The sequence below is a fragment of the Phodopus roborovskii genome, unplaced genomic scaffold, assembly GCF_943737965.1.
Source record: "Phodopus roborovskii unplaced genomic scaffold, PHOROB, whole genome shotgun sequence".
NCBI classification, from domain to species: domain Eukaryota; kingdom Metazoa; phylum Chordata; class Mammalia; order Rodentia; family Cricetidae; genus Phodopus; species Phodopus roborovskii.
In genome coordinates, this window is record NW_026126546.1 from 9,827,522 (window position 1) to 9,850,258 (window position 22,737).

Below are 22,737 nucleotides of genomic sequence, written 5' to 3' on the forward strand. Positions count from 1 at the left end.
AGGTCATACTTGTTTTCCCATTAACCCTGGTGTGAGCTCTGCACCTGTTTCGTAGCCTGGAATTTATAAAACAAGGAACGAGCCTCTGAGAGCCTGACACTAGCTCACATAATGACACGTCACCCCTGAGCCCATTTGTCCGGCCAGTATGAAGCTTGTTCAGCCAGGCAGGTTGTATGCGTGTACCGGTATAGATGAATGATCAGAGCACACTTACTATGGATGGAAAGTTAAGGAGGCTCATATAGCCTAAAGCAGAAACATGGGTGTCCCTGAAGCCTGGCCCTGACCCTTAGATTCGGGGAGGGGGCGCCCATGTGTACTCATCTGGTGCCAGCATCTTTTGAGAAAGGAGTTTACGGATGTTTGTGTGCTAGGGTAGGCCAGTCCTCCACCTCCTCAGTCATAGGGAGAAGTCTGTATGTACCCAGGCCTTGGCTGCTTTGTCGTCTCTTGTCCTAGAGGCTACTAGCATACCCGGGGTTCATTGGCTTTTGCAGGCAGGTGCCAGGGCTGGAATTTTTACCTGTCTGACTGAAATGAACTTACCTGTGTCACACACAAATCCTTGTGTAGTTAGAGTTGTCACCGTGTGTTGCCTAGCTGATCCTTGCCTGACTCTGTCTCAGGCATTAACTCTGGTTTGTTTGTTTTTGAATGTGATTTCTTTTTGTAGTTTTTTTGTCTGTCCTGAAACTGACTCTGTATACCAGGCTGGCCTTGAACTCAGAGATCTACCTGCCTCTGCCTCCCAAATGCCGGGATTAAAGATGTGTGTCACCACCACAGGCTACAGGCAGTAACTCTGGAGGTCAGCCAGCATTTCTTCATCTGAGAGCCGTGACAGGTGCCTGACTTCCTTCTCAGGATGTGATTGAGGCTGGAGACTGTACGGCTTCCGGTTAACCCCTGTGGACTCTCACCCTCCCTGGGACTTTGGGCTGAGATAGCCACGGTTGTGGCGTGCTTGCTCTCTTCTCCCTGTCATCTGTACAGTGGCGAGGCTCTGAACAAGGGGAGGGCCCTGAAGATTGCCAGGGGATGGCCTAGCCAGAGTGCTTTTTGAAGGGAGATTGGAAGGGGATAGGAAGATTTGGGCTTCAGTGCTGGCTGCTCTCAACCCCAGGCTGGTTTTCTCCGAGATAGCCCAGGTATTACAGTTTGTGAAGATGCCTGGATTATACAGGGCCAAGAGGGATCACAGCATGTTCTGTGGGCAGATACACAGCATGACGCCTTGCCTGGATGTCCTGGCTGGCTGTCCCCTCTGTCATTCCTCAGATGCTACTTTGTAACCTGAATGGAAAATGGGTCAGGCCCTCCGAGGGAGGGGCCATCAGGCTGGAGCACCCGGCTCAGATTCCCACCTTGTGCTTTTGGAACCCGGTGGCGCCTAGAAGTCGTGGCAGTGTCTGGTCACCTCCCTACCAGGGCTGGCTGGAGCAGCCCTGCTGCACTGGACAGCTAGCTGGCAGGGACAGGACAGGTGACTAAACATGAGTGATAGAGCTGACCCAGGACAGGGGCTTCTGCCCTGGCAGCAGAGCCTGAGCAGGTGACCTGGACAGGAGGTCCAAGCAGCTGCATGACTGGTACCTGTCTGTTTGCAATAGCTGTGGTCCTCTAACCAGTACCTGTGAGCCACCAAGAGTGAGCAGAGACTAGCAGCATTGCCAACAGCGATTGGAGCAGTGACCACACTGGAGTTCCTCTGGCGAGGGGGAAGGGAGGAACGAGAAAAACAAAGGCCAGTGATTGAGCAGGCGAGAGCGAGCGAGCGAGCGCACTCTTGTGGATGTTCATAGCACCCTCCCTGTGATACCCACAATGTGTCAGTCACAGAAGCCGCACCGACCAGAGCTCCAAGCAGCGGCGAAATGGTGAGATGCTGCCCGCAGAGACCGAACCCTACTGTAGCCAGGCACAATCCAGGAAGGTCAAAGGTCAAGTCCAGTGGCCTTGATGTGGAGTTGGCAGTAGGGGATCTGGGAGTGAGCCCCCTTGGCTGGAAGGGCCAGGAGAGGGGCTCCTGAGTTCCCCCAGTAGGAGAGCCCAGTTCAGGTACTTTTGGTTCTGGCTGGCTGGGAGGAGGGCCCAGTGCGGGAAGACATGAATGGACTTCTGCACTTGCAAGGGCACCCAGACCCTGTCTTCCCACCCTAGGCCCCTGCTTCTTACACTTGGGAGAGGGACCCCTCCCCAACCCCCTGCATTTCAGGATTGGTCTCTTCTGCAGTGACTTGGGTGGGGCAGCCCTCGGGAGGATAGTGATTTGTCTTTGCTTGGGCCCTGTCACCTTCCCTTGTGTTTTAAAAAACGCAAGGCAGCTGGGGTGCTGTGGTTTTAGCACCAGGAGCTTAGGCTCAGCCGTCCTCGGCCCTCACTGACAGACTGCCAGCCCCGCCACTCGTCCCCATTATCTGCTGAAATCTCCTTTTGTTCCTTGGTTTGCTCAGTTTCTGGGAGACAGAGGACTCGGCTTCTCTTGAGAGCAAGCACAAGTACAAACAGCAGCCTTGGCTTGTTTAATCAAATGTGGCTTTTCAAGCAAGAATCTGAATGCCTGGGGACACCGTCTCAGTGGGTTGCAGTGTGGTCTCATGATGGCTACATTGAGGCCTCAGGAGTATTTTCTAGGACCTGATGTGACAGGGAACTTAGTTGCATCCAGGAAGCCAAGGTCACAGTGGAAAGACTCCTGTGCCTGTACAAAGCTGGCTATATAGAAGATGATGAAGTCAACTTGTAAAACTGGTGAAGCCATGGGTCATACGCGTGTGGCTCTAGCAGAGTAGGGAGGCGGCTTTGGAAATAGGTGGTGGTCCTCGTCCTCACTCTGGATGAGGTTTAGAGAGCCTGACCCAGAGGCACAGGTCGATCGAACCACAGCTATGTCCTATCATTTAGCAGAACAGAAGAGGATGCAAAAGATCTGAAGGTTTTCCCAGGGGCCACAGTGGTGTGGCCCAGCTGGCTAGGCTTATGGCACTTCAGTCTTGTGCCATGCTTCTGTTAGACTCAGTTTTCCTGGCACCTGTGAGGACAAAACCATCCTTGGGTCCCAACCCTCCTTAGCGTGGGAGGCTGCGGGTGTAAGGCTCATTCTCTTGCCGTCCTCTTGTGGGCCCCCAGGGCCTTGCTGGGCTGCTGCTGTACTTGGGGGGTGCTCCACCATAGAAGTATCAAGGAGTTGGCCCTGAACTACCTCTGCCCTGCTGTCACCTGCTCAGGCAGGCCGGGCTGACTCAGAACCAGGGTTGGTTAGAATGAACCGGGTACTGCAGAGCAGTGCTGGAACTCTCTGGCTCCGTTAGAGAGGCGGCTTGAATGGGGAGCAGGGGAGGGGACACAGATGGCACTAGCTGAGGGGCTCGCTCCTCAGTTCCTCTCAGACTTAGGCATTTACCCAGGCCATGTGTGAACATGTGTCCTGCAGGTTGTACTTCCCCCAGCTGGCCCTACGGCGGAGGCTAGGCCAGCTTAGCTGCATGTCCAGACCTGCTCTGAAACTGCGCTCCTGGCCCCTGACCATCCTGTACTACCTCCTGCCCTTCGGTGCCCTCAGGCCCCTCAGCCGGGTGGGATGGAGGCCTGTGAGCAGGGTAAGTGTGAATAGGCCTCTTGGCCATGGCCCTCCCCAGACAGGCCTGAAGTTGAGGCACAGGGGAGACAAAGAAACAAGCTTTCACAAGTAGCAGCAGTGGCTGCAGTCTTGGGTAGATGGGTATGAGAAGGTTTGTTGGTGGCCATGTGCCAATCTACGACTCCACTGATCTCATAGGGAACACTGGTTTTGGAAGGAACTTACACATTTGTCAGTCACAGATGATGCCATTCTTACAGGTGGAAGCAAGCACAGAGTAGAGTCTGGACACCGGTGGGCAGTTTAGGAAGGCTGCAGCTAGGCTGGACCTGTTAGTTCAAAAACATGCTTGAGGAGCTCAGGACTGCACAGGTGGCCGCCCAGGCAGAACCTGGCCAGCATATGCCTAGAGGGCTCTCTTGAGCTTAGCTTCCTGACAGGCTGGCCCCAAGAAGGATGCCTTTCACCTTGGTCATGGGTAGTCTAGGTAAGCATCACAAAAGCCCGAGAAAGTATACTAGACACTAGAGTGTATCCTTGGCCACTAACGGTATTGCTCTGTCCACGTGGCTGAGCGCCAGCCAGGAGACACTAATATGGGGGAGGACTGTTGAAAGTTGGTAAAGTGACTTCACTTTTAAGGAGACGGTGCTCTGCTGTGTTCAGATACACAGCAATGGCAGCAGAAGCCCCAGAGTTCTACAGGGCCCTCTGGCCTCACAGTGGGGCTGGTACTTTATCTTGGAGTCCCACACTAGAGGGATAACAAAGTTTTCAGAGAGAAGTCTCCTGCCTTTTTGAGAGTCCATGGGCTTGCTCAGAGGATGTGGCAAGGATGTGGTAGCTCTGGGTGTCAGAACATTGTCCTTGCTTCCTATGAAGAGGATGCTCTGGACTACAGGCCTGCCACTTGCTCTTGGGAGCCTCCTGCTGCTTTCTTGAGTAGTATGGACTATGGGCAGTGAGCTAGGGCAAGGGTAGCATGCTTCCTGATAGTCTTTCAGGCTTGTACCAGGGCCATTTCTGTCCCCCACCTCCCATCGTTAAGAACCAAGGCTGTAGTCCAGTCTCCACCTCTAGGACTAAGGCAGCTAGTTGGTCTTTGACCTTTGCATGAAATAGCAAAAAGTGACCCAGGCCAGGCTATATGCATACCCAGCCCTTGTTTTCAGTATTTGGTGAGCACAGCAGTCTGGTTCCTTTTGAGAATCAGCCACCTCACAAATCAACCCTGAACACTTACTTGAGCCTTTGTGGTGGCTTCTCTAGGTCTCTGTCTCTCCTCTCTCACATGTGGGGTTATGGGAGTGTGACAGCTCTCGGTTTATGACCAACTCAGCCTCCTTTACTGTGTGGCCTGCAGGTGGCCCTGTACAAGTCGGTGCCAACGCGTTTGCTATCACGCGCCTGGGGTCGCCTGAACCAGGTGGAACTCCCTTACTGGCTGCGGAGGCCAGTCTACAGCCTGTATATCTGGACCTTTGGGGTAAACATGACAGAGGCCGCTGTGGAGGACCTACACCACTACCGAAACCTCAGCGAGTTCTTCCGGCGCAAGCTGAAGCCTCAGGCACGGCCTGTCTGTGGCTTGCATAGTGTGGTAAGGCCTGGCTGGTCCTTGTCTCTGTATTCATTAGGAAATGATGAAGCCAGGCTTAGAAGCCCACCATTGGCTACGCCCTCATTCATGTCCTTTAGTCTCCAGTATCAGCATGTCCTAGACTGGGACTCCTTGGGTGCTTGGCAGGTGGTGGAGTTCAGGGGGTACCACCCCCCCCCCCCATGCTGCTTAGTATCAAGCTTCTCTGTTCCCTCCAGATCAGCCCATCAGACGGCAAGATCCTCACCTTTGGGCAGGTGAAGAATTGTGAGGTGGAGCAGGTAAAGGGCGTAACCTACTCTCTGGAGTCATTCCTGGGCCCTCGAACCTATACAGAGGACCTGCCCTTCCCTCCAGGTGGGTCATTGCATAGTTGGGGTCGGAGCTGGGGTCAACGTCAGAGGCTAACGGCATAAGGGGCCAAGGGAACAGAAAGGCTGGGGAGGCTTGGGGGGCCCGGGCTGGTGTGCAGCCTGCAGTTCTCCCTGGAGGCTCCAGCTGGGCTGCATGCAGGCTGTGCCCCTACTGCTTGCTGTGGGTCGAATGGCACCTGGAACTTGTCAAAGAGACAGCCCTTGCTTCTGCCCCACCCCACAGCCTCCTCCCGTGACTCCTTCAGGGACCAGCTGGTCACCCGGGAAGGGAACGAGCTCTACCACTGTGTCATCTACCTGGCCCCCGGGGACTACCACTGCTTCCACTCCCCTGCTGACTGGACCGTCTCACGCCGCCGCCACTTCCCAGGTAGCCCAGGCCCAGCTGGGGGAGAGCTGCCTCTGAGGCATTACAGGCCCTTGGCCTCTGGACTTGATAGGGTTGGGCTCTCGGCTGGTGTTAAGACCAGGAGATGAGCACTTGAGGCCGGCTGGCGATTGGCAAGGGTGCCTGGGCTCCTGCTTGGAGTTTGGAACAATACTTAGCCTATGAGTCCCTTTGGCTTCTAGGCCATTCTGGTGTGAACACACCAGGCTCTGAGCAGGAAGTAGCTTGTTTTCCTATCTCCATAGGTTCCTTGATGTCAGTGAACCCTGGCATGGCCCGATGGATCAAAGAGCTCTTTTGTCACAACGAGCGTGTGGTGCTGACTGGGGACTGGAAACATGGGTTCTTTTCGTTGACGGCAGTGGGCGCCACCAACGTGGGCTCTATCCGCATCTACTTTGACCGAGTGAGCAGACCCCACCAGTCCACATGTGCTGTGCAGCCAGATCTTTGGGGGGCTTATAAATTCTGTGGTGGGGAGGGGTGCTCCAGCTCCGGCCAGGCTCTGCTGAGCAGCTGTTCTGCAGCCAGACCAATCCCTTACCTCCCCCCTCCCTGTTGCCATGGAGCTGGAGATGGCTGCAGAGGTAAGAGCCCGGCCTCGCTCCTGATGAGCTGTTTCTGCCAGGCGCCATGTCAGAGGCAAGGATGGGATGGCAGAAGGGTAGAAGTGGCTTAGATGGGAGAGCCTGGCTCCCTCCCCACTCTGCCTTTTTAGGTGTATGACTGCTGCTGCTGCTAGTCTTGCCCCATTTATGCTTGGTCAGGGTTAGGTCTGACACCCACCCACCCCATCTAGGTCTCAGCAGCATCGGAACTGTTGATTGGTAACAGAGCTTTGCCCTAGGATGCTGTCTCTACTACTTTTCCGAGCCGGGAGGGGTTGAGGACAGGCAATGAGGCTAACTAAGCTTTTCCTTCTTGCCCCCAGGACCTGCACACAAACAACCCTAGATACAGCAAAGGTTCCTACAATGACTTGAGCTTTGTAACACATGCCAACAAGGAGGGTATCCCCATGCGCAAGGGCGAGCACCTGGGTGAATTCAACTTGGGCTCCACTATTGTGCTCATCTTTGAGGCCCCTAAAGACTTCAACTTCAAGCTTAAGGCGGGGCAGAAGATCCGCTTTGGGGAAGCTCTGGGCTCCCTCTAGTCGGCTTGGTTGAGGCTGCCGAGGGATCTTTCCACACGGGAGCACGAGTCTTCAGAGACACCCCAGGCTGTCCTGGTGACAGGGACTGTGCCACTGACCCGGTAGGGCCTGAGTGATTTGTTCCTGCTTGTCTGAGGGGCGAGAGGCTTTGGATCTGCCAGGACCTGGTGGGTATGATCTGACCCTGTGTCTTCTGGCTGAGAATTGTGAGAACGTCTAGCTGCTTTCCCCAGCTGTCTCGGGGTCTTGTCAGCCTTCTGTTCTTTCTGCCTTAGCGTCTCTTGTCTCCACTCAGTGTGCACAGGGCAGGGTGCTTCCTTGGCATGGACAGTGAATCCATGCTCTTAGAGCAGGCCACATGGCCTTCAGAACTGCTCTCTGTTCCCAATTCACCCCTCCGCTTGCTGGAAAAGTAAAATCATTTCTGTTGATGAATGTGTTGACCTAGACTCTGCCAGTGTCTTCTGAGGACAGTGACTAATGATGGAGACCTCTGTAGGCTCTCAGGTCTGACCTTCCAAAGTTGGCTGACCAATTACTGACTTGCCTGGTAGTGTCCAGAGTAAAAGGCCCAGCCCTGCAGGAAGTGTAGGGGACATGCTGCTATTGGTCTGGGGGCTGTGTTTGGAGGCAGAGGTTCAGGTTTTAGGCCATAGGGACCCCCGCAATAGGGACACAGCCAGCTTTCATGTTGATCTTGGGGAGCCATGGATTTCTCCTGCAGGAGAAATCATTGAACTTTGATTTCAACTGTATCAGTAGTACAGTATTTTGTATGAAAAGTAGGAGACTTCTGAACAGTAATTCATTTAATTGCAAGACATTTTGAAATAAAACAAAACAATACCATTGTAGCTTTGTATTCTGTTGTTGGGAAGAGGTGTCTGTGGCCTTGTGAAGGATAGCACCTGTCCCCCAGCGGCAAGCCCACTAGCACAGAGCCTGTCTCAGGGCCCGAACACGAGCTATGCATGTACCGACGGGCTGTCGCTGGGTCTGGAGCTCCTCAGACAGCTGCTGGATCTGTAGTTCCACCTGGGAGAAGAGGAGGGATAGATAAGGCAAGCTGACCAGAGCACAGCCGGGGCCGAGCCGGGGCCGAGCCGGGGCTCACCTCCTCCAGTTCTTTCTTCACCTGCTGTTCCAGATCCCAGTCCTCGGGCCCGGGCTCCTCCTGGCTTAGCTCCAGCCATCTACGTAGGCTGTGGGCTTGTCGCTGGCATGACCTGGGGATATGGACACCTGCTGCCTATGAGGCTAGGCTCTTGGCATAGCTTCAAGGAAGCCCTTTCTGAATTGAAGAGGCACACTGGCTAATACTGAAGGGCTGGGGTGGACAGTGTGCAAGCTGTCTCAAGTTGCAGGCAATGGCCAAGGAGAGCAATACTTTTCTGTCTTTCCAAGCAAACAGCAACTTGGGTGGGCCTATGTGAAAACTACTCTTCCTGTCCCTTCCTAGGAGACCAGACTTTTCTACTCATTTCTCTGAAAGCTGCTGTGTGTTAACAGTCCCCAGTACTGGATGTAGTTAAAGATAACCCAGGCTTGTGCTGCCTATGCCTGGTCGGTATTACAGCCACGGCATAGGCAGCAGCAGCAGAAGCAAGGCTTGCTTGGCTTTACATTCCCTCCAAATGGAAAGCAGGGCTTCCAACCTAGGTGAGGCCAACTTGCCCCTTCCTAGAGGGGATAAAGGTACCACAGGACATTCACCCCCCCACCCCCTCAACCCCCTGGGAGTGAGTCAGAACAGAGAGAGGGCTCCCAGCACATGCTGGGGGGGGGGGGTGGAACCCCTGCCTTTCCAAGCCACAGCTATTCTTGTGGACAGTCCCAGGGCAGCTGGTGGGTCTCACCGAAGGTTCTGCTTGGTGGTCTGGTAGTGCTGTAACTGCTGCTGGATCCCCTCCAGCTCAGCTTCAAGCTGTGTGTGGTCTTCAGCAACTGGAAGACAAGTCTGACCTTGCCTGCCATCCCCTTCAGAACCACCAGGGGGACTGGTTGGGCTCTGGTGGAAGGGTGTCTGGTGCCTTGATCCACTCACCTGTACCCTCTGAGCCATAATCAGGCCCAATCCTGGTGCTTGTGAAATCCCCAGGGAGGAAGAGATGGAGCTTAGGCCCCTTGGGTAGGGGTGGGCATGCCAGAGGCTGAGGTCCAGGGATGGTGGGCTTTGCGGACACCTGTGGATGAAGGAAGAGCAGACGAAGCTAGTAGGGACCCTGGGGAGCGAGCCTGTCCCCTGCCCATTGGCCAGCACATACAAAGCCTTGCTCTGCCTGCTTTGGACGGTGACACACTGGGAAGTCCCTCAGACAATCTCCACTATTTCAGTATTTCAGTACTGCCCCAGCAACAGGCTGTCCTTCCCCAGCCTTTCACCCTGCCCTGCTCAGCCTGTAAGCCGTGCTCAGCCTCAGTGGGGAAGGGCATGGTGTGGCAGTTCTCCCAACCCAACGCCCTGCACCCCAAGTCTTCTCTTCTTCCGAGAGTGGACATGCCACTATTTTTTAAGTTTTTGCTTGTTTATTTACTGAGACAGAGCCTTGCCATGTAGCCTGCGCCAACTTTGAGCTCTGTGTCCTGCCTCTACCTCCTGAGTGCTGGGATTAGGTGTGTGTCACTTCTGTTAACAGCCACTCATCACCAGAAACTGTCTCCTTTGTGTCCACTCCTCCCCAGTCAGCACCAACTGCCACCTGTTTGGGGACCAAACCCTTGTGCTCTCACAGCTCCTAGCCACCTCTGCCCAGGACCTTCTGTCCTTTGTGTACTTCTAGGTGACACCTTTGCCCTGCCCTGTAGACACTCACAGCTTTGAAGACTGAGTGCTGCTCTCTCAGCTATGGTAATGTAAAAGGGACTGCCTGCCTCACCAGACCCTGGGCCCCACCTCTTTCTTCCCTGAGAGTTCCTGGATTCCTTTTCTTCCCTCTCCATACCTACACAGCAAGCCCTGTCCCACTGTCCCCAGCAGACTACTGTCAACCTCACAGTGAGGCGCCACATCGGAGCACTAGATTATCTTGGGGGCTGCCCTCCACTTGGAGCTCTGAGTCCATGCTCCAGGCCAGATGTGGTGCCCTGAACAGACCCTCACTTTCTTCCTCTTCCCCCTCAAGCTTCCACCACTCACCTGTTCCCCAAGACCATAGGCCCTGCCCGGAGTCTGCCCATAGGGTTCTTCCGGCTGTCCCACCACCAGACATTTCTCAAGACCTGGGGTGTTAGCAGACTGGCCACTGCTGTGTTTCAGTCCTGGTGTGCAGGGCACCCAAGCTTGTGGATTGGGCAGGGTATTCTAGAAAGAAATGTAACAAGGGTTGGAGGAAGAACTCCAAAGGAGAGCAAGGGATAAGTCCAGTGGAGGGCTCACCCTGGTAGTGTCTCCCATCCCGTGGGGCACGAAGGAAGGAGGAGGTAACAGCTCCAGGCCTGCACTTGCTGAAGGGGGCAGCTTTGAACCAGGAGCATTTGGCAGGACCACAGGAAGGAAAGGCCTCGTCAGGGAAAGGCCTCTTGGCAGAGCCATATTTTGAGCCTTTTCTGGAGGATTCTCTAACCTGAGTGGAAGGAAGGTTACACCATGAAACCTTTCTCTTAAAGAGCCACGCGTCCAACAAAACATAGAACCCAGATAGAGTTTTCGGGGACTCACAACTACTGAACTTACTGCTGCTCCCTGAGGGTGCACCAGCCTGGGGACCTCTGGCTCTGCAAACGCTCAAGCAGGAAGGATGGACGCCGTGGCTGTTTCCGTGACAAGCGGGCCTCATTGCTGGAGAGAAATAGTCTGTTCTTGAACTGACAAGCTCTGCATGGGGATGGAGGCCAGTCAAAGCAAGGCTTTGGCCAAAGGCTAGCATGCACATGGGGTAGGCCTGAGCCTAGATAACTTGACGTAACCCTTACAGGAGGGTTCATATCAGAAGGGTACAGCCTCTGAGACATTCAGGATCCTGCCAAGGTTAGGGATGAAGGGGACGGAGCAGGGATGGGGACTGGCTCAAACACCATGAGTTATGAGACCCTGCTGGTTACTCTGGCCACGGCAGCTGCCTCAGCACAGGCTGAGAAGCCATCCAAGGAGGCAGGGGAAAGAGCAGGTCCCCACAAAAAGTGACTGCAGGCCTAAGGCAAGCCACGAGGGCTTGACAGTCTGTTGAGCATCATAAAACAGGGAGAAGCAGATGTCATGGGGGGACAAACAGCCTTTTTTGACAACAGTCCAAAAGTTAGGAAATTCCACTGCCTGCCCAATGCCCTGGGAAGGACAGCCTGATAGGCCTCTGAGCAGCTCTGATGTGACAAGGCTCTGGCAATCTCATCTTGCCCTTCCCAGGGCTGTTTGTCCCTCATGTATGCTCCCAGTTTTTGCTCCAGGGCTAGAGGCAGAAGTGCGACACAGGCCACTCACAGCTCTAGGGGGCAGGGGTCCCCAGCAGCTACTGCCAAGCTACCCAGGGTTCCCTGAGAGGGAGGAGCTCTCAACTTCTTCGTCTCCAGGGTGGCATCTCCAGCCTCAGCAGCAACTCCAGAGAGAATGGAATCCTTAAACGTCACTCTCCTGCTGAATGCGATGGGTGCTGGTGGCTGAGACAAGCTGCCTGGACCAAGTGCCTTCCTTTTCCAGAGCTCTGCACAGCGGCGGACTGCACAGTGGAGGCTGTGGGCTGCCTGCAACACAACTTCTCGTCAGCTCCTGCCTCGCCCTGCCAGTTCCTCCCCACCAGCCGCGACTTACCTGGACCTGCTGCTGGGTCTGTAGCTGCTGTCGGGAGGCCTTCATACCAGATGCAAAGCGCAGAAGCCGTGTAGCACCCTCCTGCAGGAGCTGCTGGTGGTAGGCTTGCACGGCTCGTTCCAGCCGTGCCTTCTTCCTCCTCCTCTCAAATATGAAGCCCAGCCATGCAGTCCATACCTTGTAGAAGAGATGCAAGAGATGATGCTTAGGCTTCTATTTGGGTTCTCGTGACCCAGCCCACAGAGCTGTTCCTGAAGGCAGGAATAACCAGGGAGCTGCAGGACCCTTACCTTTGCCTGCAGTGAGAAGGCCCAGAACCACAGGGCCCGGGCTGTACTCTGCTGCTCTTGTTTCCTGGCTGCCAGCTGTCGACCAGAAAGATGGGGTCATTCAGAGGAATGCACAGGCAGCGTGGCCATGGCCACGCACAGCTCGCCAGTCTCTAGCTAAAGCATCTGCCCTCCTACTGGGAAGGGTTCAGGCCCTGACCTCATTTTGACCTTGAGATATTCAGTATGTTCAGGCTCTGTGGGCTGAAAAATGACAGTAGGAAGGGAGGGAATGAAAGGAGCCATTGGGGTTCACAAAGGAGTGCTATGGGGGGGGGCTCACAGCCCAGGGCTACAGTGGCCTGTGAACTTGGTTTTGCTGAGCAGAATGTGTGTGACCTTCTGGGTTTGTGTTTGCTGTTTTTCTTTTGTTTGGTTTTGGTTTTTTGAGACAGGGTTTCTTTGTGCTGTCCTGGTTGTCCTGGAACTAGCTCTTGTAGACCAGGCTGGCCTCAAACTCACAGAGATCCACCTGCCTCTGCTTCCCGAGTGCTGGGATTAAAGGCGTGCGCCACCACTGCCCAGCTGTTTGTTTGTTTTGTTTTGTTTAATCAAGACCTCAACAAATACTTAAAGTTCATTTCACATTAATTTTGGGGTATTATTCCACTGTAAGAGAAACCTGACTGGCCTTCCACGGATGGTGTGTGAACGAAGCTGACTGTGTGTGGGTGGGGAGCACAAGGAGGGAGCCCTTGGAGAAAGGTATTCAAGAAGGGTTGAAGGTTCCTTCTACCTGCTCCCTCCACTGGCAGAAGCAGGTCCGACCAAGTCTCTGTGCCAGGAATTGGGCACTTTGCTTCTGCATACGCTGGAGAAAGCAAACACAAAGGGGTCAGCTTACATGTTACTCTGGTCTAGCCTCAGTCACTGGGGCAGCTGTGTGGTGAGGCTACACCTAAGTGGTTATCTTCCTGCCAAGAACTGTTCCAGATGCCAAAGGCTCCTACACAGGTGAGTGTGTCTGAATGGCTCCATAGTTTCCCCAGACCTGAAAATCCAGGGGTCAGGGAAACCAGATTTCTCTTGTAAGCTACCTTTCCCTGGTGCAGACTTGGTTCTGAGGACGGCCATTCATTCCTAACTTCAGTAATTGCCCAGAACAGCTCCTGCAGCCTTGTTCCCACAGAATCCCACCAGCACATACTGGCTGCCTAAGATTTTGTCTGGAGACCCCAACCCACAACACGGGCACCTGGTCGAGGTACCTTTGACTCAAGCAGAGATTGGAAAGCTGCTACCACCTGCCTCACCTTCTTCCTGACACACCCTAAGTGGTATGCCTTCCACCGAGCCATTGCTTCCATCAGCCGCTGCCGGCGGTGATGCTGAGCTGCCTGTCCCAGCTGGAATCTCTGCTGGGCCTCCCTCTGGCTGTAGAGCTGCCAGCGCCGAAACCAGTTACGGAGACGACCTGAAGCACATGCAAACCAGACAACTGGTTTCATTCCTGAGTGACTTTGTAGAGCTGGAGAGCTTATGTGAAGTGACACCCAGCTTTCTGTGATTTAAAAAAAAAAAAATACCACAGGATCCATGGTCACTGTGTAAGGCCAGGTCAGGTCATTTTTGTGCTCTGGGAACTGGAACCAAAACTTTTTACTGTTGCATCCCCAAGCACTGCCCCAGAGTTGCATATCTGCACAGTCACTGAGGTGTGCCAGGCCCCACAGAGCCACACCAAGGCCTGGTAGGCATGTGGAAGGGGACCTACAGTTCCAAAAGGGAGCTTTCTGCTGGATGGAGACCAAGCTTGGAGAGGGTGCAGCCTCATCGTATGAAGCAGGAAATAAATCTCAGAGAGTGAAGTCAAGCAAGCCTGAGATATGACCAGGACACTGATAAAACCATCTTCTGGCCATGCTGACTCTCTGGGCCCACTGTGTGTACCCTTGTCCTGGGGTCTGGGGAATGCCTGATACAGCAGGTACTTCTGGTTCCATTCCGTCAGAGGTTGTAGTGAGATATTATTTATGATTTATTAAAGTTTGCCTGAACATTCAGAGAAGCAGATTCAGCCTCTAGCTACAGAAGATTAGGCAGTGGTGCTATACACCTTTAATCCTAGCAGCCAGAAGCTAGGAGGTGGTGGTACACACCTTTAATCCTAGACTCAGGATTAAGAGATAGATGATTCTCTGAGTTCAAAGCCACCTAAGAGCTACACAGGATTGAATCAGTCCAAGAGAGAATTAGAACCACACCTTTAATCCCAGCACTAGAGGGGTATAAAAGACAGGAACAGTATTTCGGCATTCATTTCTCCAGCCATGCTTTGAAGAGGTTACAGTCTGAGGCTTGGTGAGCTTGTGGAGACAGAATCAGCCCATTCAGCCTGAGATAGAGGTGAGATCTAGTGGCCAACTGCTTTGCTTTTCTGATCTTCAGTTTGAAGTCTGAACCCCAATATCTGTCTCTGGGTCATTTATTAATTCATGTTACAGAAGGCAGCAGTCATGAGCGGGAGACCAGCCGTTTTACCATCTCTTTATACAGCTTTAAGCGCATCTCTATAGCTTCAACTATACCAACCCTAAGTGGCAACGTCACAGGAACGTACTACTGCCCCATTTTATAGATGAAAAAACATACTGAAGTACAAGGAACCCCTCTGAAGTCACATTGACCATTGACAGGTGATGTGACTGCAATTTTTTTTTTTTTTTTTTTTTTTTTTTTTGCCTTAAAGGGTAAATCTCACTCCTCAACAAGGAAACTTCTTGCTGAGTTGGAGATGGAAACCATTACAGAAAATGCAACTAAGCAAAATGCCGAGTATGGAGCCCAGTCCCAACTGCTACATCTACAAAACACTCCCACACCTAAAGCTTGTAACATTTTGGAGGAGGGGGGGAAGATTCTAAAAACCAGATGATCAGAGAGTTTGCTGTGTGACTGTCCCCTAGTAATATCAGAAGCTACCTACATGATTGCCCAAACGTGAGCTGAGCAAGCATACCAGTGGACATGCCCAAGTGAGTGGGGGAGTCCACAGAGCCTCAACCCTACAGAGAATTACAGGAAACTAAGAAACACTCACAGTGGGAGAGAGTCTTCCCCAGGGAAGAGCATGCCAACTGGTTATCCAATACCAAGTGGTCAGCCCTGAAAACCAGTTACAGTAGCATTATATAGACTGAGCAGGTTATAGTTACTGTGTGCGTGTGCATGCACACACACATGATAACAATGGGAAAAGAGGGCAAGGAACAGTTTGGAGGGAGGAAAGGGAGAAATTATATAATTATAATCTTAAAAAGAAATAGGGGCGGGGGAAGTAAGGGTTCTGACTCTGTGGTCCAGGCTGGCCTTGAACTCCTTGTCCCAGCATGCCTCCTTCCTGCCTTCCCAGTGCTGGGATTATGAGCCTGTACTTCATAAGATCCTATGGCAGAGATCCTGAGGTCTTAATATCAGACAAGACAATAAGTGCATGCCTTTAGTCCCAGTACTCCAGAGGCAGAGGCAAGTGGATGGGTCTCTGTGAGTTCAAGACCATCCTAGTCTACACAGTAGTCCAAGACAGCCAGGACTACAGAGAACCCCACCTTAAAAACAAAACAAAAAAAGACACCAAACCACAGATGGTACTGCACCCCTCCCACAGATGGTTCTTTGTGCTCAGCCTTGTAAGTCCCTTGTTCCTGGGCCCCCGTTTAAGGAAAGCCCTTCAGAGATGGCCTGTTGATGCTTCAGCTGCTGATCCCTCACTCACAGGAAAGCCAGCATTTTCAGGCTTTCGTGGACTAGGGATGAGCAGCTCTCCAGGAACTTCCTGCGCTCCCAGCACCAGATAGGGACTACTGAGGCACACCATCTTGTAGGCTGCATAACCAAACTTGTCGTCTCCTGGCCCACCCCAGTAAGACACGGCTACTCTGGGCTGACTGGCTGGTGAGGCCCAGCCTCAAGGATGAGTAGCAGGTTCTCAGCGTCTCAGGTATGACTTGGATGACAATATCTTAAAGCTCACTTATATAACACATAATATACATCTCACCTCGGGGGACCAAGAAGGGCAACAGCCACAAGCTAGAAGAACCCAGGAAGGGTTCTCCCCCGAGCCTCTGGCCTCCAACCCTGAGAACAACGGGTCCTATCATGGGAGTATCAGGGGACCCACCTACACAGACAGAGCCCGTGGAGCACACGGCCCCTTGGAAGCCCTGTATTCACACTCTTCCTGGCAGGCATTGTTCTCACAGGCCTCTTACCCCTGCCCAGTGCTTTCCGGGCCTCCCTGAGGGCAGCAGCCTCCTTTTCTCGGTAATATATCTGCATTGAAGTAACCTCTCGCCACTGCACCAGGACCTGTGGACAGGCAGAGAAAGAGGTTATCATGTCTTGTTTTGACATCAAGGACACACTTGGGGGTCTCTAGTGAGGTAAGACTCAGGAGTTAACATTTAGCGCTCTCAGTCAACCACCGACAGAGGCCTGGGTTGGAACTTCAGTCCCTCAGGAAGCCTGACACCTCTGACACTGAGACTTTCCTATTAGGAGGAGTTAAGCTTTGTTCTGTGCCACAACAAGTGAAGTTACATAGATTATAATCCTACTGTTATTTGTTATGCATTATATTAATACTTCCTTACACAGGAAATCCACTAACAAAACCCTTTGTGGGGCAGTGTGTGCTGGCACACATCTTTAACCCCAGCACTTGCGAAGCAAAGAGAGGTGGATCTGTGAGGCTAGCATGGTCTACAATAGTGAGTTCAAGGCCAGCCAGGGCTATACAGTAAGATCCTGTCTCAAAACAAAACACAAAACCCTGTGTGTGTGTGTGTAGGGGTGTTATATGCATGTATGTATATGTACATGTGTGTGGGTACAGAGGCCCCACAAATCCAATGTCTTCCTCACCAGTCTGTCTCATTCCCCTAAGACAGGGTTCTCTGGGGCTGAGCTCCCTGTTTTGGCTAGACTGTCTGGACAATGAGTTCTCAGGACCCTCTTATTTTTACTCCAACTCCAGGACAGGGGCCACAGACATACACAGTCATACTCAACTTTTATGTGGCAACTGGGATCTGAACTCATGTCCTCATGCTTGAACAGCATGTACTTTAACCACTGAGCCATCTCCCCAGCTCCACTAAACACATTTAAAGAAGTCAGGGAACCAGATGAGCCACGGTGCCATGCTTCATGGTCATGATAGCCCACTCCCAGCTGAGTGGCCTCTCTCTTTGCAGCACTAAACCCAACCAGATCTGGTTATTTCTCCCCAAGGCAGGGGCCACCCAGGCTGTCTTGAGCATCTCCGAGAAGAGGTCAGCCTTCACCAAATGCAGCTGATGCCTCCTCTGGGAACTACATGGCCACCAGCAGGTAGACCTATGCCACTCAAGAGCTCCCAGAAATCTGCTTTCTTTACAACAGCCATGACCCAGGGCCTGCCTCTGCTATTGTTTCTGTTCCAACCAATTCTTTGTATCATGTCCCAACACCATGCTCATCCATAGCATGGGACCTGCCGGTATGTCCACACATCTGCCCCCGCCAAGGAAATGAGGTGGCTGGGGTCAATTCAAACTACGAACGACCAAGGACTTCTTGCAGTCTACAAGCCAGTAAGATCTGGCACTCTCCCAATAAGGACACTGAATCTCAGTGGCTTCCAGGCTTTATCTAAGCCTAGTGTTGCACATGTGTGGGAAATGTTGGTTCTGGCAAGAACTAGTTTGTTCTATATGACACCATTTTCATTTTAAAAGACTAGTGATTCCTAACTCACTACAAACAGAAATACCTATAGACATGCATGTGTGCAAGTAGGTTACCCGTTCTGGGAGTTCCTTATTAAGTGCCAATGCCACATGCTGGCTGGAATGTGATCCTAAGCTTCCTGGTGACCAGTCTGTACCTCACCTTGAAGCACAGAGTCCTGTTGTACTGGGCTCTTGCTTGGGAGGTTTTCTTGGCCATATCCAAACAGGCCATGGTGTTTTCCCTCCAACGGCGTAACACCCACCTGCAAAGACATGGGCCACGTGATCAATAACCCCAGTTTGAAGGGCCTGGGAGGAGTCTGTGAATCAACCTTACCCCTCCCAACTCCTGAGTAAGGGCTCTGCCTCAGAGCACCTGTTCGCTGTCCCTGAGACTTATGCTCTCGTCTACGCCCAGCAGCAGATGCTGAGTGCCCGCTCTGTGCCAGGTACTAGGCGGGACCAGGAGGCCAGCAGTACACCAGGCCATCACTGAGTCCTCCAGAGTTTACGTGATAACACGAACACAGCTGGAGCCAGATGGCAACTGTTGGGTGATTCACAAGATAAGAGGCACATGAACCCTAGTGCCTACTTGCCAGTGTCTATCTATCTGAGGGACTGGATGGAACTCTGTGGGACTTCCGGCACAGTGGCTGTGTTTAAAGCCCACACTGCCCATGGCTACACTCAGCCAGAACAGCGTGTCCAGCTGAGCAAGAATGCGCTCAGAGCTTGATTGTGAGGAGTGGAGGTGGGCCTTGAGTACCCTTGCTCTATGCCAGGGACTCGAGAGGGGCAGCTGGAAGGGCTGCCTGGGAGCTGGTAGGTACGCAGACAGACAGACTGAAGACTCCAGACAGGAGTGGGGATGAACGCCACAAGAGGTACAAAGCGTCAGGTGTGAAACAGAGAGGGAAGACACTCTGAGGAACAGGACAAGCGGGGTCCATGTGGGCCTCTGCCTTTGAAGGTTACCCTGCACCGACATGGCAGGACATCAGGACATGCTGAGGCGGGCAGAAAACCCACCCACACCTGACTCGGGAGTCTCTTTCCCAGCCCGAGTACTTCAAGGCACTCAGACACTCACTCACCTCAGCAGCTGCCTGTCATGCTCTCTCTCCCTGGCTGCCACCTCCTGTAGCACACGCCTCACCCTGTCGTGGTAAGTCTGGGGAGATGAGAGGATTGGAGGCCACCCTTGGGCCCACACCTCCCTCTATACAAGTCAGTCTCAGAGGTGCAGTTACCACAGCGGCTGCCATGCCCAGAGCTATCCAAGAGTGGAAAGGGGGGAAAGGCCCCCATTCCAAGGCCAGCACCTGCCCCCCCCCCGTTATGATGTCCCACAAGGCCCAGCTCCTGGACTCCTATGCGGAAACCAGCTTTCCAGGAAGGCTGGGACCTCGGGCAGCACTTTTTGGGGTACCTGCTCTGTTTGAGCCTTGCCAGATCACTTTGGGAGGGAACACGAACACCTCCAAAAATCTCCCCACCCCAAAGCAAGGAACCTGGAAGGGTGAGCTGGCTCCTACCAGCCACTTCCGCAGAGCCCTGTGAAGTAGGGTGTGCTGGCTGTGGAGAGCTGCACGCCCCAGCTTTTGCTGCTCTTCCGTCCTCAGGGCCAAGCACTGTGCACAGGAAAGAGTGGGTACTGTGGGCCCAAGGGCTGGGGGTTGAGGGAGGCTCCTTGTCTCTCTATTTTACATTCTGTGAGTTCACATAAGTGGAATACACTACTTGAGCCTCAGTCTTATCTATAGATTTATACTGCCTAGGGGTTGGTGGGTGTCAAATGAGCAAGGGTCCAACAGGAAATGCTGGACAGGGTTTGGCTTCAACATTATAACCTCAGCAGAGTTTCTGTGAACGGCCAGACCAAGGTCTTTACAAGAAGTTCAGATAAGAGCAGTCTGACACATAAAGGACAAGAAACCTTGAGCCGGCCCCTCACAACAGTGAGTTAGCACCGCCGCTGCCTTTGGTCAGGGCACCCTGAAGGAGCCTGCTGTCTGCTCTGAGTCATGCAGATAAACAGCCCCACCCGTCCAAAAGCCAAACTCAGGCCGTGCCCATGCCAAAGCCTTACCTCGCTCCACATGCTCCAGGCCCCACGCAGGAGCCGTGCTGAGTGGAAGTGTGCAGCCCGTGCCCTGCCCATCCTCCTGTGGGGAGACAGGAGAAAGCTCGGCAGGGTCTGGACCACAAGGGGCCTCAGGACTCCCCTGTGCAGCCCTGATTCTCTTCCCCACTCAGCTCTGCGAGTGAAGAGCTAATGACCTGGGCCTCTCCCAGGAAAGGGCACAGAGATTCAAATTTTTGCAGGTTAACCTGATGGCTTCCAGGCCAGACATCTCTGCATTAGATAAAAGGGCGGCAAGCACTCCCCACTGTAGCCCCATGGTCTGGTAAAAACTGCCCAACCTGCCCACTAGCCAGTGGTCAGCCGCCTGACAATGGGCTTATTAGTCTCTGTGCACCACTGGCCACAGCCACTCAAGGGCCCCAGGCAGGAAGCAGGATGCGGCTTCTCAGCACCGTGACAGTGAATGATGGATCCCAAGATGTTGTCCCTGTTTCAGGGTATATTTCTGGGACCCACAACCAGCCCCAGCTGACTGACACAACACTACAGGTGGGCACTTGAAGCTGCTGCCAAAGCTGGCCCGAGGGGGTAAGGGGCTCTGTAGTAGAAAGCTGCTCACTCTGTCCTAAGTCCTTGGGCACTTCCCTTCCAGACACAGAAAGCCCTCCTGAGCAGCCTGTGGTGGTGGTGGGCACAGGCCATAGTTTGCTGCTCCCGTTCTCGGTGACATGCTGCTGCCTGCTGGTGCCACATGAACCAGGACCTCCGCAAAAGCTGCTGCTCTGCCTGCAGTATAGCCTGAAGCAGGATGGGAGGAAACAGTCCAGTCCAGGAGGGGAGCAGATCAGAGACTAAAGGAGACTCTGTGACCAGCAAAAGAAATGCCCCCAGTGGCTGCCTGTGACCTGAGCTGACATCAATGTCCTGATCCTCCCAGGCTCGGGAAACCCAGGCAAGAGCCGGGCAGGGTGTGCTGGAGTTTGTGCAGCTTCTAGAAGAATGGCCCAGGACAAGTGCTTAAAATGGATCCTCCCCCCAAGAACCCACACAAGGAGAACCACACACCATTCTCTCAGCCAAGTGGTTTTCTCGGTGCTGGTACATCTTCTGCCGCCAGATAGCAAACACTTGCCTTGATAATGTCTCCCTACACACATGCAAATGAGAAAACCTGAGCAACAGTCAAGCATTTACAATGAAAGACAAACAGAAATCTAATGAAGGCTGATTGGTGAGATGGCTCTAAGCAAGTTTGGCTCCCAGGGAGCTAAAATGATACCACTCAGCTCCTTGACCTTTTTAATTCTATGCATGACTATGGTTCTAAGGCAGTGGTTCTCAACCTTCCTAAAGCTGCCACCCTTTAATACAGTTTCTCATGTTGTGACCCCCAACCAAAGTTACTTTCACTGCTTCTTCATAACTATAATTTGCTACTGTTATGAATTGTAATGTAAATATCTGTGTTTTCCAATGGTCTTGGGCAACCCCCTGTGAAAGGGTTGTGTGACCCCTCCAATGGGTCACAACCACTGTTCTAAGACTTCAAAAGACTGTATCTTATAGGATAGGAGAGCAGTGTTTTAGGGAAGTCGCCCAGTGTGAGGATTCACCAAAGGTCTCATTACAACAGGAAACTCAGATAGTGCTCATGGAAAGCACTTGCAATAAAGATGGACAAAAGTGTCCCCAGGGAAGTACTGGCTGATTTTTCCTGACGTGAGATCAAAAGGCCCTCATTACTGGGCAAACAGTAAAGCAAAGCCAAGGCATCCTAAAGTTTGCAGAGTTAGATCAGAGCTGTGTCCTAGACAGATGGGAACCAAATGCACAGCATACCTGTGAAAACGCACTGCTCTTGTGTGGAGGACTTGACTGTGATGGTGCCATCGCCAGAGTCTGTACCACATATGGAAGGCAGCAGGCAGCGCTCTGTGCTGGAAATGACCATCGGCTCTGGCCTGCAGTAACTTAAAGCAAAATAACAAATGGCCTTTGTGATTTACCTTTTGCAAAAGCATGTTCGGAGTCACTCTGTTGAGATAAGATTTGCTTCTCATACAAGTAAGAACTGAAGGGAAATGTTATGTTTGATCTTTGCCAATTCCCTAGGTGAAAAATGTACCATGAGCCAGCGTGGTGGCACATGCCTTTAATCCCAGCATTCTCCACACCCACATGATGGTTCACAGCCATCTGTAACTCTAGTCCCTTTAGGTCCTATACCCTTTTCCAGCCTCTGTGGGTACTAGGCACACATGAGGCACACAGACAAACACGCAGACAAAATACCTATACACATTGAATAAAAAAAAAAAAAAAAAAAAAAAAAGAAAAAGAAAGAAATCCTGGGGCTAGAAAATGGCTCAGTAGTTAAGAGCACTTGGGTTCAGTGCCCAGGTTAAGGGCCCAGGTTCAGTTTCTAGCCCCCAAGTCAGGCAGCTCACGGTCCTGTAATTCCAGGACTGTGACATCTCACACCTGCTTCTGACCTACACAGACACTACATTCATGAGCACATACATGTGGACATGTGGAAATGCACATAGACATAATTTAAAATGTTTCCAATGTGGGACGTGGTGGCTGCGTAGTTAAGGCGATGGACTGCTAAAAATGTTTCCAAAGGATGAATCTAGGGCTAGAGGGGTGGTTCAGTGGTTAACAGTATGTGTTCTTCCTGCAGAGGACCCAGATTCAGTCACCAGGGCCCTAATGATGGCTCGCAACTGTCTACAACTCTAGTTCCAGAGGATCCAA

At 52.7% G+C, this 22,737-nt stretch overlaps 2 protein-coding genes across 7 annotated transcripts in view; one reads left to right on the top strand and one right to left on the bottom strand.

The window, feature by feature from the left end:
* Pisd (phosphatidylserine decarboxylase) overlaps positions 1-7,942 on the top strand; it is a 46,214-nt gene extending 38,272 nt beyond the window's left edge. For 3 of the 6 annotated variants that reach the window (XM_051200466.1, XM_051200465.1, XM_051200467.1), the window contains exons 2-8: positions 1,614-1,880; positions 3,437-3,602; positions 4,947-5,183; positions 5,402-5,540; positions 5,781-5,927; positions 6,191-6,351; positions 6,877-7,942. In XM_051200466.1, the coding sequence (XP_051056423.1) occupies positions 1,828-1,880; positions 3,437-3,602; positions 4,947-5,183; positions 5,402-5,540; positions 5,781-5,927; positions 6,191-6,351; positions 6,877-7,101 (1,128 nt within the window). In that variant the 5' untranslated portion in view covers positions 1,614-1,827 and the 3' untranslated portion in view covers positions 7,102-7,942. The remainder of the gene's footprint in view (positions 1-1,613; positions 1,881-3,436; positions 3,603-4,946; positions 5,184-5,401; positions 5,541-5,780; positions 5,928-6,190; positions 6,352-6,876) is intronic. The other 3 variants (XM_051200463.1, XM_051200468.1, XM_051200464.1) reach the window with 2 other exon arrangements.
* Sfi1 (SFI1 centrin binding protein) overlaps positions 7,893-22,737 on the bottom strand; it is a 50,354-nt gene continuing 35,509 nt past the window's right edge. The window contains exons 15-33 of the mRNA XM_051200470.1: positions 21,817-21,947; positions 21,043-21,124; positions 20,597-20,775; positions 19,981-20,056; positions 19,427-19,522; positions 18,986-19,062; positions 18,049-18,151; positions 16,389-16,485; positions 13,428-13,588; positions 12,911-12,985; positions 12,136-12,210; positions 11,846-12,022; positions 11,519-11,778; positions 10,775-10,879; positions 10,478-10,664; positions 9,146-9,284; positions 8,958-9,045; positions 8,216-8,327; positions 7,893-8,136 (exon numbers count right to left, since the gene is read on the bottom strand). Of these exons, the coding sequence (XP_051056427.1) occupies positions 8,032-8,136; positions 8,216-8,327; positions 8,958-9,045; positions 9,146-9,284; positions 10,478-10,664; positions 10,775-10,879; positions 11,519-11,778; positions 11,846-12,022; positions 12,136-12,210; positions 12,911-12,985; positions 13,428-13,588; positions 16,389-16,485; positions 18,049-18,151; positions 18,986-19,062; positions 19,427-19,522; positions 19,981-20,056; positions 20,597-20,775; positions 21,043-21,124; positions 21,817-21,947 (2,325 nt within the window). The 3' untranslated portion in view covers positions 7,893-8,031. The remainder of the gene's footprint in view (positions 8,137-8,215; positions 8,328-8,957; positions 9,046-9,145; positions 9,285-10,477; positions 10,665-10,774; positions 10,880-11,518; positions 11,779-11,845; positions 12,023-12,135; positions 12,211-12,910; positions 12,986-13,427; positions 13,589-16,388; positions 16,486-18,048; positions 18,152-18,985; positions 19,063-19,426; positions 19,523-19,980; positions 20,057-20,596; positions 20,776-21,042; positions 21,125-21,816; positions 21,948-22,737) is intronic.